The 15796-nt window shown below is 45.3% G+C and overlaps 1 protein-coding gene across 2 annotated transcripts in view; it reads right to left on the reverse strand.

Moving 5' to 3' along the window:
- LOC135508726 (anoctamin-10-like) overlaps nt 1-15796 on the reverse strand; it is a 36954-nt gene that overhangs the window by 7463 nt on the left and 13695 nt on the right. For both annotated transcript variants that reach the window (XM_064928957.1, XM_064928956.1), the window contains exons 2-5: nt 9775-9980; nt 9279-9452; nt 7510-7650; nt 6612-6731 (exon numbers count right to left, since the gene is read on the reverse strand). In XM_064928957.1, coding sequence (XP_064785029.1) covers nt 6612-6731; nt 7510-7650; nt 9279-9452; nt 9775-9973 — 634 coding nt within the window. In that variant the 5' untranslated portion in view covers nt 9974-9980. The remainder of the gene's footprint in view (nt 1-6611; nt 6732-7509; nt 7651-9278; nt 9453-9774; nt 9981-15796) is intronic.

Consider the following 15796-nt stretch of genomic DNA (forward strand, 5'->3'; position numbering starts at 1 on the left):
AGCCCAGAACTACATGGCAGGACCTGGTCAATGACCTGAAGAGAGCTGGGACCACAGTCTCAAAGAAAACCATTAGTAACACTCTACGCCATCATGGATTAAAATCCTGCAGTGCACGCAAGGTCCCCCTGCTCAAGCCAGCGCATGTCCAGCCCCTTCTGAAGTTTGCCAATGACCATCTGGATGATCCAGAGGAGGAATGGGAGAAGGTCATGTGATCTGATGAGACAAAAATAGAGCTTTTTGGTCTAAACTCCACTCGCCGTGTTTGGAGGAAGAAGAACGATGAGTACAACCCCCAAGAACATCATCCCAACCGTGAAGCATGGAGGTGGAAACATCATTATTTGGGGATGCTTTTCTGCAAAGGGGACAGGACGACTGCACCGTATTGAGGGGAGGATGGATAGGGCCATTTCTTGCGAGATTTTGGCCAACAACCTCCTTCCCTCAGTAAGAGCATTGAAGATGGGTCGTGGCTGGGTCTTCCAGCATGACAACGACCCGAAACACACAGCCAGGGCAACTAAGGAGTGGCTCTGTAAGAAGCATCTCAAGGTCCTGGAGTGGCCTAGCCAGTCTCCAGACCTGAACCCAATAGAAAATCTTTGGAAAGTCCTTATTGCCCAGCGACAGCCCCGAAACCTGAAGGATCTGGAGAAGGTCTGTATGGAGGAGTGGGCCAAAATCCCTGTTGCAGTGTGTGCAAACCTGGTCAAGAACTACAGGAAACATATGATCTCTGTAATTGCAAACAAAGGTTTCTGTACCAAATATTAAGTTCTGCTTTTCTGACGTATCAAATACTTATGTCATTCATTAAATGCAAATTAATTACTTAAAAATCATACAATGTGATTTTCTGGATTTTTGTTGATAAATTATAAAAATTACAGACCTCTACATGCTTTGTAAGTAGGAAAACCTGCAAAATCGGCAGTGTATCAAATACTTTCTCTCCCCACTGTACATACCCCAACCAGACGCCATGGATTAAAAGCAACATCCGCACTGAGCTAAAGGGTAGAGCTGCCGCTTCCACAGAGCAGGACTCTAACCCGGACGCTTATAAGAACCCCATTACGCCCTCCGACGAACAATCAAACAGGCAAGGCATCAATACAGAACTAGGATTGAATCGTACTACACCGGCTCCGAAGCTCGTCGTGGCAGGGCTGGCAAACTATTACAGACTACAAAGGGAAGCACAGCCGAGAGATGCCCAGTGACACGAGCCTACCAGATGAGCTAAATAACTTCTATGTTCGCTTCGAGGCAAGTAACACTGACACATGCATGAGAGCATCAGCTGTCCGGATGACTGTGTAACCACGCTCTCCATAGCCGATGTGTGTAAGACCATGAAACAGGTCAACATTCACAAGGCCAAACGGATTACCAGAACGTGTACTCCGAGCATGCACTGACCAACCCGCAAGTGTCTTCACCAACATGTTTCAAGCAAACCACCATAGTCACTGTGTCCAGGAACACTAATGTAACCTGCCTAAATGACTACCAACCCGTAGCACTCACGTCTGTAGCCATGAAGTGCTTTGAAAGGCTGGTCATGGCTCACATCAATACCACTATCCCTGAAACCTTAGACCCTCTCCAATTTGCATACCGCACCAACAGATCCACAGTTGATGCAATCTCTATTGCACTCCACACTGCCCTTTCCCACCTGGACAAAAGGAACACCTATGTGAGAATACTATTCATTGACTACAGCTCAGCGGTCAACACGATAGTGCCCTCAAAGCTCATCACTAAGCTAAGGACCCTGGGACTAAACACTTCCCTCTGCAACTGGATCCTGGAATTCCTGATGGGCCGCCCCCAGGTGGTAAGGGTAGGTAACAAACCATCTGCCACACTGATCCTCAACATGGGAGCCCCTCAGGGGTGGTTGCATGCTCAGTCCCCTCCTGTACTCCCTGTTCACTCATGACTGCATGGGCAGGCACGACTCCAACACCATCATTCAGTGTGCCGACGACACAACAGTGCTTGATCAACAACAAAGATGAGACAGCTTATAGGGAGGAAGTGCCAGGATAACAACCTCTCCCTCAACGTGATCAAGACAAAGGAGATGATTGTGGACTATAGGATAGGAGGACCAAGCACGCCCACATTCTCATTTACCTGACTATAGTGGAGCAGGTTGAGAGCTTCAAGTTCCTTGGTGTCCACATCACCAACAAATCATCTTCCAAACACACAAAGACAGTCGTGAAGAGGACACGACAATGTCTATTACCCCTCAGGAGAATGAAAAGATTTTGCATGGGTCCTCAGATCCTCAAAAAGTTCTACAGCTGCACCATCGAGAGCATACTGACTGGTTGCATCACTGCCTGGTATGGCGACTGCTCGGTCTCCGACCGCAAAGGCACTACTGAAGGTAGTACATACGGCCCAGTACATCACTGGGGCCAAGATTCCAGCAATTCAGGACGTCTATACCAGGTGGTGTCAGAGGAAGGCCCTAAAAATTGTCAAAGACTCCAGCCACCCTAGTCATAGACTGTTCTCTCTGCTACCACACGGAGTGCCAAGTCTAGGTCCAAAAGGTTCAAAGATGGCATAGCAGTCAGACGTCCTTTGTCCTCGTCTTGTCGTGTCCAGTGTGTATATATATATATATATATATATATATATATATATATATATATATATATATATATATATATATATATATATATATATATATATACATATATACATATACATATATACATATATATATATATATATATATATATATATATATATATATATATATATATATATATATATATATATATATATATATATATATATATATATATATATATATATATATATATATATACATCTTTTCTTCTCATATCTATTTATATATTTAGTTTTTCTTCTAAAAACTCAACTTCAAAACACTCTCCTGCAACCCGCCTCACCAATTTAAAAAAATAAAGTATTATTCGCCTCAAATCTGAAATCCACAACAGAATCTAGCCAGAAGCTAGCCAGAAGCTAGTCAGAAAGTTAGTATTCACCTAACCACGGGTGGCGGTCATCAGCTATCCTTTAGCTCAAAAAGCTATCGGCAATTTTGTACAACGTGACTCAGACCAGAGCATACCGGACCTATTTTCTCTCCATATCGCAAGCTCTGGACATTTACACCTGGATCTTGCAGCTAGCTAGCTGCTATCCGAATGACTATTGGCTTACGTCGGTCCCGGAGCAAACATCAATTATTCCGGAGCTAGCCAGTTGAAGAGTTCCATCAGCCACTCCTGGGCTACAATTACCTATCCGGACCCGTTTTATTACTGCCGATGCGAAGCCACACCGGGCCTTCACGACTGGACTACCGACATTATCTGCCCGAGGCAGTTATCCAACTGGCCCCTCCGTCGCGACGTAACCTGAACGCCCATCTGCGGCCCGCTAATCGTTAGCTGTCTTATCGGCTGCTATCTGAATAGGTCTATTTGATCATTTTCTTGGGTCACTATAACTATATCTATTTTGCCAATTGGATTGGTCCCCTCTACCACACGGAACCCCACTAATCTACCAACGGAAACACACAAGGTGGCTAAAAACAAACCTACATCCTCTGCCAGCTTGCTACCCATGGCCTGGCTAGCTGTCTGAATCGCCGTGACCCCAACCAACCTCACTACTCACTGGACCCTTATGATCACTTGGCTAAGAATGCCTCTCCTTAATGTCAATATGCCTTGTCCATTGCTGTTCTGGTTAGTGTTTATAGGCTTATTTCACTGTAGAGCCTCTAGCCCTGCTCATTGTACCTTATCCAACCTTTCAGTTCCACCACCCACACATGCGATGACATCACCTAGTTTCAATGATGTTTCTAGAGACAATATCTCTCTCATCATCACTCAATGCCTAGGTTTACCTCCACTGTATTCACATCCTACCATACCTTTGTCTGTACATTATACCTTGAAGCTATTTTATCGCCCCCAGAAACGTGCTCCTTTTACTCTCTGTTCCGGACATCCTAGACGACTAATTCTCATAGCTTTTTGCCGTATCCTTATCCTGCTCCTCCTCTGTTCCTCTGGTGATGTAGAGGTGAATTCAGGTCCTGCGGTGCCTAGCTCCACTCCTTTTCCCCAGGTGCTCTCTTTTGGTGACTTCTGTAACCGTAATAGCCTTGGTTTCATGCATGTTAACATTAGAAGCCTCCTTCCTAAGTTTGTTTTATTCACTGCTTTAGCACACTCTGCCAACCCGGATTTCCTAGCCGTGTCTGAATCCTGGCTTAGGAAGACCACCAAAAACTCTGTAATCTCCATCCCTAACCACAACATTTTCAGACAAGATATAGCGGCCAAAGGGGGCGGTATTGCAATCTACTGCAGAGATAGCCTGCAGAGATATCCAGGTCTGTACCCAAATAATTTGAACTTCTACTTTTTAAAATCCACCTCTCTAAATACAAGTCTCTCATCGTTGCCACCTGCTATAGACCACCCTCTGCCCCCAGCTGTGCTCTGGACACGATATGTGAACTGATTGCCCCCCATCTATCTTTAGAGCTTGTGCTGCTAGGTGACCTAAACTGGAACATGCTTAACACCCCAGCCATCCTACAATCTAAGCTTGATGCCCTCAATCTCACACAAATTATCAATGAACCTACCAGGTACCACCCCAAAGCCATAAACACGGGCACCCTCATAGATATCATCCTAACCAACTTGCCCTCTAAATACACCTCTGCTGTTTTCAACCAAGATCACTGCCTCATTGCCTGCATATATAATGGGTAAGCGGTCAAACGGGCTCCACTCATCACTGTCAAACACTCCCTGAAACACTTCAGTGAGCAGGCCTTTCTAATCGACCTGGCCCTGGTATCCTGGAAGGATATTGACCTCATCCCGTCAGTAGAGAATGCCTGGTTATTTTTTTTAAATGCCTTCCTCACCATCTTAAATAAACATGCCCCATTCAAGAAATTTAGAACCAGGAACAGATATAGCCCTTGGTTCGCTCCAGACCTGACTGCCCTTTATGGTGTTCTGCATTAGCATCGAACAGCCCCCGTGACATGCAACTATTCAGGGAAGTTAGAAACCAATATACACAGGCAGTTAGAAAAGCCAAGGCTAGCTTTTTCAAGCAGAAATTTGCTTCCTGAAACAACAAACTCAAAAAAGTTCTGGGACACTAAAGTCCATGGAGAACAAGAACACCTCCTCCCAGATGCCCACTGAACTGAGGATAGGAAACTCTGTCACCACCGATAAATCCACTATAATTGAAAATTTCAATAACCATTTTTCTACGGCCGGCCATGCTTTCAACCTGGCTAACCCTACCCCGGTCAACAGCACTGGACCCCCCACAACAACTCGCCCAAGCCTTCCCCATTTCATTTGTGCCGTCCGTTTTGTCACCAAAGCCCCATACTACCCACCACTGCGACCTGTACGCTCTCATTGGCTGGCCCTCGCTTCATACTCGTCGCCAAACCCACTGGCTCCGGGTCATCTACAAGACCCTGCTAGTAAAGTCCCCCCTTATCTCAGCTCGCTGGTCACCATAGCAGCACCCACCTGTAGCACGCGCTCCAGCATGTATATCTCTCTGGTCACCCCCAATGCCAATTCCTCCTTTGGCCGCCTCTCCTTCCAGTTCTCTGCTGCCAATGACTGGAAACGAACTACAAAAATCTCTGGAACTGGAAACACTTATCTCCCTCACTAGCTTTAAGAACCAGCTGTCAGAGCAGCTCACAGATTACTGCACCTGTACATATCCCATCTATAATTTACCCCAAACAACTACATCTTCCCCTACTGTATTTATTTATTTATTTTGCTCCTTTGCACCCCATTATTTCTATTTCGACTTTGCACATTCTCCCACTGCAAATCTAACATTCCAGTGTTTTACTTGCTATATTGTATTTACTTCGCCACCATGGCCTTTTTTTGCCTTTACCTCCCTTATCTCACCTCATTTGCTCACATTGTATATATACTTATTTTTATACTGTATTATTGACTGTATGTTTGTTTTACTCCATGTGTAACTCTGTGTTGTTGTATGTGTCAAACTGCTTTGCTTTATCTTGGCCAGGTCGCAATTGTAAATGAGAACTTGTTCTCAACTTGCCTACCTGGTTGGTTAAGGGCTTGTAAGTAAGCATTTCACTGTAAGGTGACAACTGTTGTATTTGGCGCATGTGACAAATAACATTTGATTTGATATGATTGATATTTTGATGTGCAACCTGTCAAAATAGGATCCAGAATTATGAGTTTTATTTTGTTGACATCTTTGTGCATATTGGCCTAGAGCCTATACACGCTTCGAAAAAAAGGTTTTATCTAGAACCTAAAGCGGTTCTTTTCCTGTCCTGATAGGAGAACCCTTTTTGGTTCCTGGAAGAACCCTATTGTGTTCCATGTAGAACCCTTTTCCCAGAGTGTTCTACATGGATCCCAATGTGGTCAGACAAATAACCCTTTTGGAACCCTTTTTTCTAAGTGTGTATTATTCAGCACCTGAGGAAGTGGGAAATCAAAACACAGCTAGATTTTTTGTGTGTGTGTTTACTGTATGTTGTTGTTTACCGAGAGGCTGTCTCCATATCTGCTTCTTAGAGTACCACCTTCTGCCGAGGTCATTCAGTCTCTGCTGGTCATGTAGAGGGAAGATGTCCTTTATCACTCCTGCCCTCACCAGCTTCTGACCTACAGCACAGAGACAGGAAGGATGGGCAACATCAGGGAACTGTACAATACCTCTACCATTATTACACACACAGACGGGTAACCGGGGGTAACATAGCCAGAAGCTTGGCAGCATACGTAAGGGGCAGTGCAGATCACAGAGCAGTGAGAGAGGGCTGGAGAGAGCACTGAAATGATGAGCCAAAGGTGGTGCTCTGCTCTGCTGCAGAACAGCTTAGATCATGACATAGAAGACAGAACATGCAGAGGTTAGCAAATGGCACACATGTGCACAAGCAATATATTGACAGATGTGCCAAATTGTATTCTTTCATTTTTCATGTTGATATTATTCAATGTTCATTAATGTATGTAAGCAATGTGTTATTGAAATCAAAATACTACTCATATTACAGAGCAAGCGGTAAAGCTTTATATGACACCAACTTTTGATTTGTAGCACCTTGTAGCACACCATTACAGTCTTAAAGGAGGCTTGGGTAAGTCTACAAATATTCTAACTTCAATTAATTATTTCTCAAGTATGTTTAAAGATACAAATGTCAAATATATGTAAACAATACTTTCTCCAAAGGAAAATCACCCAAATCTTGTTCCTTATTTGTTCTAGTTTTGAAGGAATCACCCAACATCCCCCTTTACATCACTCTATTCACATACCCGCACACACACACACACACACACACACACACACACACACACACACACACACACACACACACACACACACACACACACACACACACACACACACACACACACACACGTAAAGACTTACAGATGTTTTCCCAGGCCTCTAGGACCCCCGGAGCCTCTGGGACTCCAGGGATTCTCTGCTTCTTCTGGGCCTGTAGAGAGTCCAGCTCATTCTTGACTATGTACTGACGCTCTGCTAGCGTCAGGAACTCCTGCATGTCATCTGGTAACATAGAGGACAGGCGTCAATCAAGACTGTCATATACAGGAACAGTCAAAAGTTTGGACACATATATTGTAGAATAATAGTGAAGACATCAAAACTATTAAATAACACATATGGAATCATGTAGTAACCAAAAAAGTCTTAAACAAATGTAAATACATTTTATATTTGAGATTCTTCAAAGTAGCCACCCTTTGCCTTGATGACAGCTTTGCACACTCTTGGTATTCTCTCAACCAGCTTCATGAGGTAGTCACCTGGAATGCATTTCAATTAACAGATGTGCCTTGTTAAAGGTTAATTTGTGGAATTTCTTTCCTTATTAATGTGTTTGAGCCAATCATTGTGTTGTGACAAGGTAGGGGTGGTATATAGAAGATAGCCCTATTTGGTAAAAGACCAAATCCATATTATGGCAAGATCAGCTCAAATAAGCAAAGAGAAACGACAATCTATCATTACTTTAAAACATGAAGGTCAGTCAATCCGGAAAATTTTATGAACTGTCTGTGATTTATTTAGAATTCTAGGCACACTTATCCAGCATGACTACGCCAATCTGTCACGCCCTGGTCAAAATATATTATGTTTATCTTCATTTATTGGGTCAGGCCAGGGTGTGACATGGGTTTATTGTGGTGTGTTTCGTCTTGGGGTTTTGTGGTGTGTATAGCGTAGTCTATGGCTGCCTGAGGCGGTTCTCAATCAGAGTCAGGTGATTTTCGTTGTCTCTGATTGGCAGCCATATTCTTTGAGTGTTTCGTGGGTGATTGTTCCTGTCTCTGTGTTTATATTCACCAGATAGGCTGTCTAGTTTTTTCACGTTTTCGTCTGTTGTTTTTTGTACGTTTCAGTTATTTCATGTCTAGTCATTTTTCATCAATAAACATGAGTAACCACCACGCTGCATTTTGGTCCGCTCCTCCTTCAACAGAAGAACGCCGTTACACAATCTGGTTTGCACTTAGTGGGACTATCATTTGTTTTCAACAGGACAATGACCCAAAACACACCTCCAGGCTGTGTAAGGGCTATTTGACCAAGGGGAGTGATAGAGTGCTGCATCAGATGACCAGGCCTCCACAATCTCCCGACATCAACCAAATTGAGATGGTTTAGCATGAGTCTGATAGCAGAGTGAAGGAAAAGCAGCCAACAAGTGCTCAGCATATGTGGGAACTCCTTCAAGGCTATTGGAAAAGCATTCCTCGTGAAGCTGGTTTAGAGAGAGTGATGCTGTCAAAGGCAAAGGGTGGCTACTTTGAAGAATCTAAAATCAAAAATATATTTTGATTAGTTTAACACTTTTGTCTTGCTTACTACATGATTCCATGTGTGTTATCTCATAGTTTTGATGTCTTCACTATTATTCTACAATGTAGAACATTTTACAAATAAATAAAAAACCTTGAATGAGTAGGTGTATCCAAACTTTTGACTGGTACTGTATATTACATTGAATATGTCATTTTTTCTATATTACCACACTATTACAACAGTGAATGTGTATTTTGTTGATTCTATTCCTACAGAAGGTGTATTGGGTGCTGAAGATCTGTTACAACTTGTAACTGCTATTACCTTTAATATCCCTACTCTTCCCCCACTATTACCAACATTCTTACCAACATTGGTGAAGTTGTCTCTGTCGTGGTAGGAGAAAGAAGCCATCTCTTCATTGCGGTATTTCTTACACAGACCCAGATCCTCCATGGCTCTGAGAAGGGTGCAGCGAGGAGCAGACACCACGATCACATTTCCACACTCATCCTCTCCAGGGTGGGCCAGCAATGCTGCTCCTAGTCCAGGGAGGAGGAGAGGGTCAACTACAGTACTCCTGCCTCTACTGCAGTGAGTGAATTATTGACACTTAATTCAGCTAATAAACTAAGATACACGGATTGCCCCTGCAGTTGTATTGTGCAACATTTCATCAGGATTAACCTGATGTTAGCTGACTACTTTGAAACTAGAGACTCAACTAATAAACAAATCAAGCCCAGGTGAATCAGTTGAATCAGATGTTTTAATAGCACTCGGCTGGAACGAAACAAGCGACACAGACTGAAGAACAGTCAGGCCTCTGATCTGCTGCTGACTCTATCTGACCTGACCTCTCACCTCCATGTCTCTTTGAAGCTTCAATCAGGGAGATGAGCCACCTCTTGGTGACAGGCTGGACGTTGTCTGACAGCTGGATGAGGACCAGGGGCTCCACCTGCTTAGACACACAGCAGGGACAGCTGACCTGCGTCCAGCAGCCCTGGGACAGGACCTTAGTCTGTGTCTGGACAGAGCCTTTATCCCCCAGCGACGTCATCACGTCCCTGTGGAGAGGCAGTGTGAGGAGGACAAGGAGTTTTACTGTATCTGTTACAAACTCTGAAATACACACATTACATGGGTCGTTCCAACAACAACAACAAAAAGGCACAACAAAGAGGATCCGACACCCACCATCTGAGTGTTCTAAAATGGTTTCTGTAGTTAGACATTATTATTTGGTTGAAATATAATTTGATCTGACAAAATAAAGCTAATAGATTGCACCTAAATTGGCCATTTTAAATTATAGGATTTATATAATATTCAGTAAATATAGTACCCAACATCCAATTTGGACTAAACTTCTTCCTACCAATGCTGAAATGACATGGGGGTCATACAGGGTTTAGATTGCTTTGGGTTTAGTTCACCTGCATCTGGTTGTCTTGACTTACAGAGATGCAGGACTGAGATGAAAGGTCTACTTGTTTGGCTTGATAGCTAGCTGGCTATTTGAACAACAAATGCATGCGGTGGTCGGGGATGACAGAGAAGGCTAAGGGACTAGTTCCTAACCACTGTCGATGTGGAGTGGCTTTTGAGAGCTATTTCAGCAGCCGTGACACAATATCGGCAAGGGAGGACCAGTATTGCAGATTTTGTAATATTCCTGTCAAGTTTTTATATGAATGTCCCCTGTGTTTTTTAAAAACTCAATCAATCCATCAACGACTCACATGGAGATCTCAAATGGCCATAGAAGGCTGTGGCTACAGGTTAGAGAGCAGTCCCATTTGCATGTGATGCGGAGAGGAGATGGTAACAGCCCACTAAGCACAGACCGGCCTTGATCTAAATGTCCACGGACGTTGGTCCGGCCTATATTTGGCCCAAACATCGACATCTAAAATTCGTTCCGATTTGGTCTGGACCAGGCTTGATTTTTTTCCCCAAACATAGACATCTATGTTTCACAGGTTTGGACAGCACCATACAACACAGTACAGTACAATAGAGCACAGCAGAGCTGTGCACAGCAGTACATTACAGTACAATATAGAACAATAAAGAAAAGTAGAGTACAGTACAGTAAAGAAAAGAAAAGTAAAGTATAGATAGCTAGGTACAGTAGAGTTTTGTACAGTATAATGTACCCTACTTTACTCTAATGTAGTCTACTCTACTGAACTAAACTGTACTGTACTTTACTTTATTTTTACTGAAATAAACTGTACTGTACTACACGCTACTGTACTTGAATCTACTGAATATAATGCTACTGTACCGTACTCTACTGAATAAAACTATTACTGTCCTGTATCATACTGTACTCTACTGTACTCTGCTGTACTGAACTGTGCCGTACTGTACTGTGCTGTTCAAACTTGTGAAACATAGCCTAGACGTCTATGACTCACAAAGATTTGGTCTGGTCCCAACTACCTAATTTTGTACTTGTTTGGGGGCGGAGTTCAGTAGAATAATACCCAGTATCCTTTACAAGTGTTTGTTTTTACATTTACATTTACATTGTGGTCATTCAGTAGACACTCTTATCCAGAGCAACCAGAGCAAGTATTGATGTCAACTGCACAAGTTCAGTGAAATGCATTTATTGCAAGCTCTAAACCCAGCAATGTAGTAATCAATATCAATATAGTACTAAAAATAACATAAGGTAGAACAAAAACACAAATAACAAATAAGAAGAACACATGAAAGTAAGAAGCAAAAAAAAAGAAACGTCCTCTCACTGTCAACTGTGTTTATTTTCAGCAAACTTAACATGTGTAAATATTTGTATGAACATAACAAGATTCAACAACTGAAATATAAACTGAACAAGTTCCACAGACATGTGACAAACAGAAATTGAATAATGTGTCCCTGAACAAAGGGGTGGTCAAAATCAAAAGTAACAGTCAGTATCTGGTGTGGCCACCAGCTAGCTGCATTAAGTACTGCAGTGAATCTTCTCCTCGTGGACTGCACCTGTCATGTCTTGTTATGTCTGTTCCTGTCCTTTCTCTTCATTCTCTCTCTCTGCTGGTCTTTTTAGGTTACCTTCTCTGTCTCTCATCCCTCAGCTGTTCTACATTTCCCCTAACTAGCTCATTCTCTCTTTCCCCACCTGTTCTCTCTTCCCCCTCTGATTAGGTCTCTATTTCTTTCTCTGTTCCTGCTACTTTCAGTGTCTGATTCTTGTTTGTGTTTTTTGATGCCAGAAGCAAGCTGTCGTCTCGTTTGCTTCCACCTTGTCCTGTCCTGTCGGAGTCTGCATGGCAGGTGCATCCTGCATTATACTACGTTCTTTTGTTCCATTGACTACGTTGGAAGAGGATTTATGCCATTCCTGTTTTTTATTAAAGAACTCTGTTTTCTGTTAAAACCGCGTTTGGGTCTTCACTCAAGTTCTTAACAGAAGAATCAGACCCAGAATGGACCCAGCGGCTCCGGACCCTTTTCACTCCGCCGTCGAGATCCAGGGAGCGATGCTAGGCAGACACGAGGAGGAATTGTCTGCTGCTCAACATGCCGTTGAGACCCTGGCCGTCCAAGTCTCCGACCTCACAAGACAGGTTCACCAACTCCACCTCGATCCACCGCCCACTTCCAGGGTTTCCGAGTCTCCGGAGCCCAGGATCAACAACCCGCCGTGTTACTCTGGGGAGCCCACTGAGTGCCGCTCATTCCTCACTCAGTGTGATGTGGTGTTCTCTCTCCAGCCCAACACCTACTCCAGGAGCGCAGCCCGCATCGCCTACGTCATTTCTCTCCTTACCGGACGGGCGCGTGAGTGGGGCACGGCAGTCTGGGAGGCGAGGGCTGAGTGTATTAACCAGTATCAGGACTTTAAGGAGGAGATGATACGGGTTTTTGACCGTTCTGTTTTTGGCGAGGAGGCTTCCAGGGCCCTGTCTTCCCTATGTCAGGGGAATAGATCCATAACGGATTATTCTATTGAGTTTCGCACTCTCGCTGCCTCTAGTGACTGGAACGAGCCGGCTTTGCTCGCTCGTTTTCTGGAGGGTCTCCACGTCGAGGTTAAGGATGAGATCCTCTCCCGGGAGGTTCCTTCCAGTCTGGACTCCTTAATAGCTCTCGCTATTCGCATAGAGCGACGGATTGATCTTCGTCGCCGAGCTCGTGGAAGGGAGCTCACGTTCTCCGTTGCTCCCCTCTCCACATCACTGCCACCTGCCGCATCACTGCCACCCTCCTCCGCCGGCTCGGATGCTGAGCCTATGCAGCTGGGGGGTATTCGCATCTCGGCCAAGGAGAGGGAACGGAGAATCACCAATCGCCTCTGTCTCTACTGCGGCTCCGCTGGTCATTTTGTCACCTCATGTCCAGTAAAAGCCAGAGCTCATCAGTAAGAGGAGGGCTACTGGTGAGACGCTGCCTTTAACCCTCACTGTCTCTGGTAATCATAGCGAAACCATTTCTTTTTTAATTTTTCGTTCACCTTTTACACCTGTTGTTTTGGGTCATCCCTGGCTAGTGCGCCATAACCCTTCTATTAATTGGTCTAGTAATACTATCCTATCCTGGAATGTTTCTTGTCATGTAACCTGTTTAATGTCTGCTATCCCTCCTGTTTCCTCTGTCTCTTCTTCACAGGAGGAGCCTGGCGATTTGACAGGGGTGCCGGAGGAGTATCACGATCTGCGCACGGTGTTCAGTCGTTCCAAGGCCACTTCTCTCCCTCCACACCGGTCGTATGACTGTAGTATTGATCTCCTTCCGGGAACTACTCCCCCGGGGTAGATTATACTCTCTGTCGGCTCCCGAACGTAAGGCTCTCGAGGATAATTTGTCGGTTTCGCTCGACGCCGGTACCATAGTCTCCTCCTCCTCCCCCGCCGGAGCGGGGTTTTTTTTTGTTCAGAAGAAGGACGGGTCCCTGCGCCCATGCGTGGATTATCGAGGGCTGAATGACATAACAGTTAAGAATCGTTATCCGCTTCCTCTTATGTCTTCAGCCTTCGAGATCCTGCAGGGAGCCAGGTTTTCCACCAAATTGGACCTTCGTAACGCATACCATCTCGTGCGCATCAGGGAGGGGGACGAGTGGAAGACGGCGTTTAACACTCCGTTAGGGCACTTTGAATACCGGGTTCTTCCTTTCGGCCTCGTTAACGCTCCAGCTGTCTTTCAGGCACTAGTTAACGACGTCCTGAGAGACATGCTGAACATTTTTGTTTTCGTTTACATGGACGATATCCTGATTTTTTCACCGTCTCTCTCGATTCATGTTCAGCACGTGCGACGCGTCCTCCAGCGCCTTTTGGAGAACTGTCTTTATGTGAAGGCTGAGAAGTGCACTTTTCATGCCGCCTCTGTCCCTTTTCTCGGTTCCGTTATTTCCGCTGAGGGCATTAAGATGGATCCCGCTAAGGTCCAGGCTGTCATTGATTGGCCCGTTCCTAAGTCACGCGTCGAGCTGCAGCGCTTTCTGGGCTTCGCTAATTTCTACCGTCGTTTCATCCGTAATTTCGGTCAGGTGGCAGCTCCTCTCACAGCCCTTACTTCTGTTAAGACGTGCTTTAAGTGGTCAGTTTCCGCCCAGGGAGCTTTTGATCTTCTTAAGAATCGTTTTACATCCGCACCTATTCTTGTTACACCTGACATCTCTAGACAGTTTGTTGTTGAGGTTGACGCGTCAGAGGTGGGCGTTGGAGCCATTCTTTCTCAGCGCTCTCTGACGGCAAGGTCCATCCTTGCGCGTTTTTCTCTCATCGCTTATCGCCGTCAGAACGTAACTATTATGTTGGTAATCGCGAACTGCTCGCCATCCGCTTAGCCCTAGGCGAATGGCGACAGTGGTTGGAGGGGGCGACCGTTCCTTTTGTCGTTTGGACTGACCATAGGAACCTTGAGTACATCCATTCAGCCAAACGACTTAATGCGCGTCAGGCTCGTTGGGCTCTGTTTTTCGCTCGTTTCGAGTTTGTTATTTCTTATCGTCCGGGCTCAAAAAACACCAAACCTGATGCTTTATCTCGTCTCTTCAGTTCTTCTGAGGTCTCCACCGACCCCGATGGGATTCTCCCTGAGGGGCGTGTTGTCGGGTTGACTGTCTGGGGAATTGAGAGGCAGGTAAAGCAAGCACTCGCTCACACTCCGTCGCCGCGAGCTTGTCCTAGGAACCTTCTGTTCGTTCCCGTTCCTACTCGTCCGGCCGTTCTTCAGTGGGCCCACTCTGCCAAGTTAGCCGGCCACCCCGGCGTTCGGGGTACGCTTCGCTTCCATTCGCCAGCGTTTCTGGTGGCCCACTCGGGAACGTGACGCGCGTCGATTTGTCGCCGCTTGTTCGGTCTGCGCGCAGACTAAATCTGGGAACTCTCCTCCTGCCGGCCGTCTCAGACCGCTTCCCATTCCCTCTCGACCGTGGTCTCACATCGCTTTAGATTTTATCACCGGACTGCCTTCATCAGCAGGGAAGACAGTTATTCTTACGGTTGTCGATAGATTCTCTAAGGCGGCTCATTTCATTCCTCTCGATAAGCTCCCTTCTGCTAAGGAGACGGCTCAGATCATTATCGAGAATGTTTTCCGAATTCATGGCCTTCCGTCTGACGTCGTTTCCGACAGAGGTCCGCAGTTCACGTCTCAATTTTGGAGGGAGTTTTGCCGTTTGATTGGGGCTTCCGTCAGTCTCTCGTCCGGCTTTCATCCCCAGTCTAACGGTCAAGCCGAACGGGCCAATCAGACTGTTGGTCGCATTTTACGCAGTCTTTCTTTTCGTAACCCTGCGTCTTGGTCAGAATAGCTCCCTGGGCAGAGTACGCCCACAACTCGCTTCCCTCGTCTGCTACCGGTCTATCCCCTTTTCAGTGTAGCCTCGGGTACCAGCCTCCGCTGTTCTCATCTCAGC

This window comes from Oncorhynchus masou, chromosome 22 (genome assembly GCF_036934945.1).
Source record: "Oncorhynchus masou masou isolate Uvic2021 chromosome 22, UVic_Omas_1.1, whole genome shotgun sequence".
In the NCBI taxonomy this organism is placed as follows: Eukaryota; Metazoa; Chordata; class Actinopteri; order Salmoniformes; family Salmonidae; genus Oncorhynchus; species Oncorhynchus masou.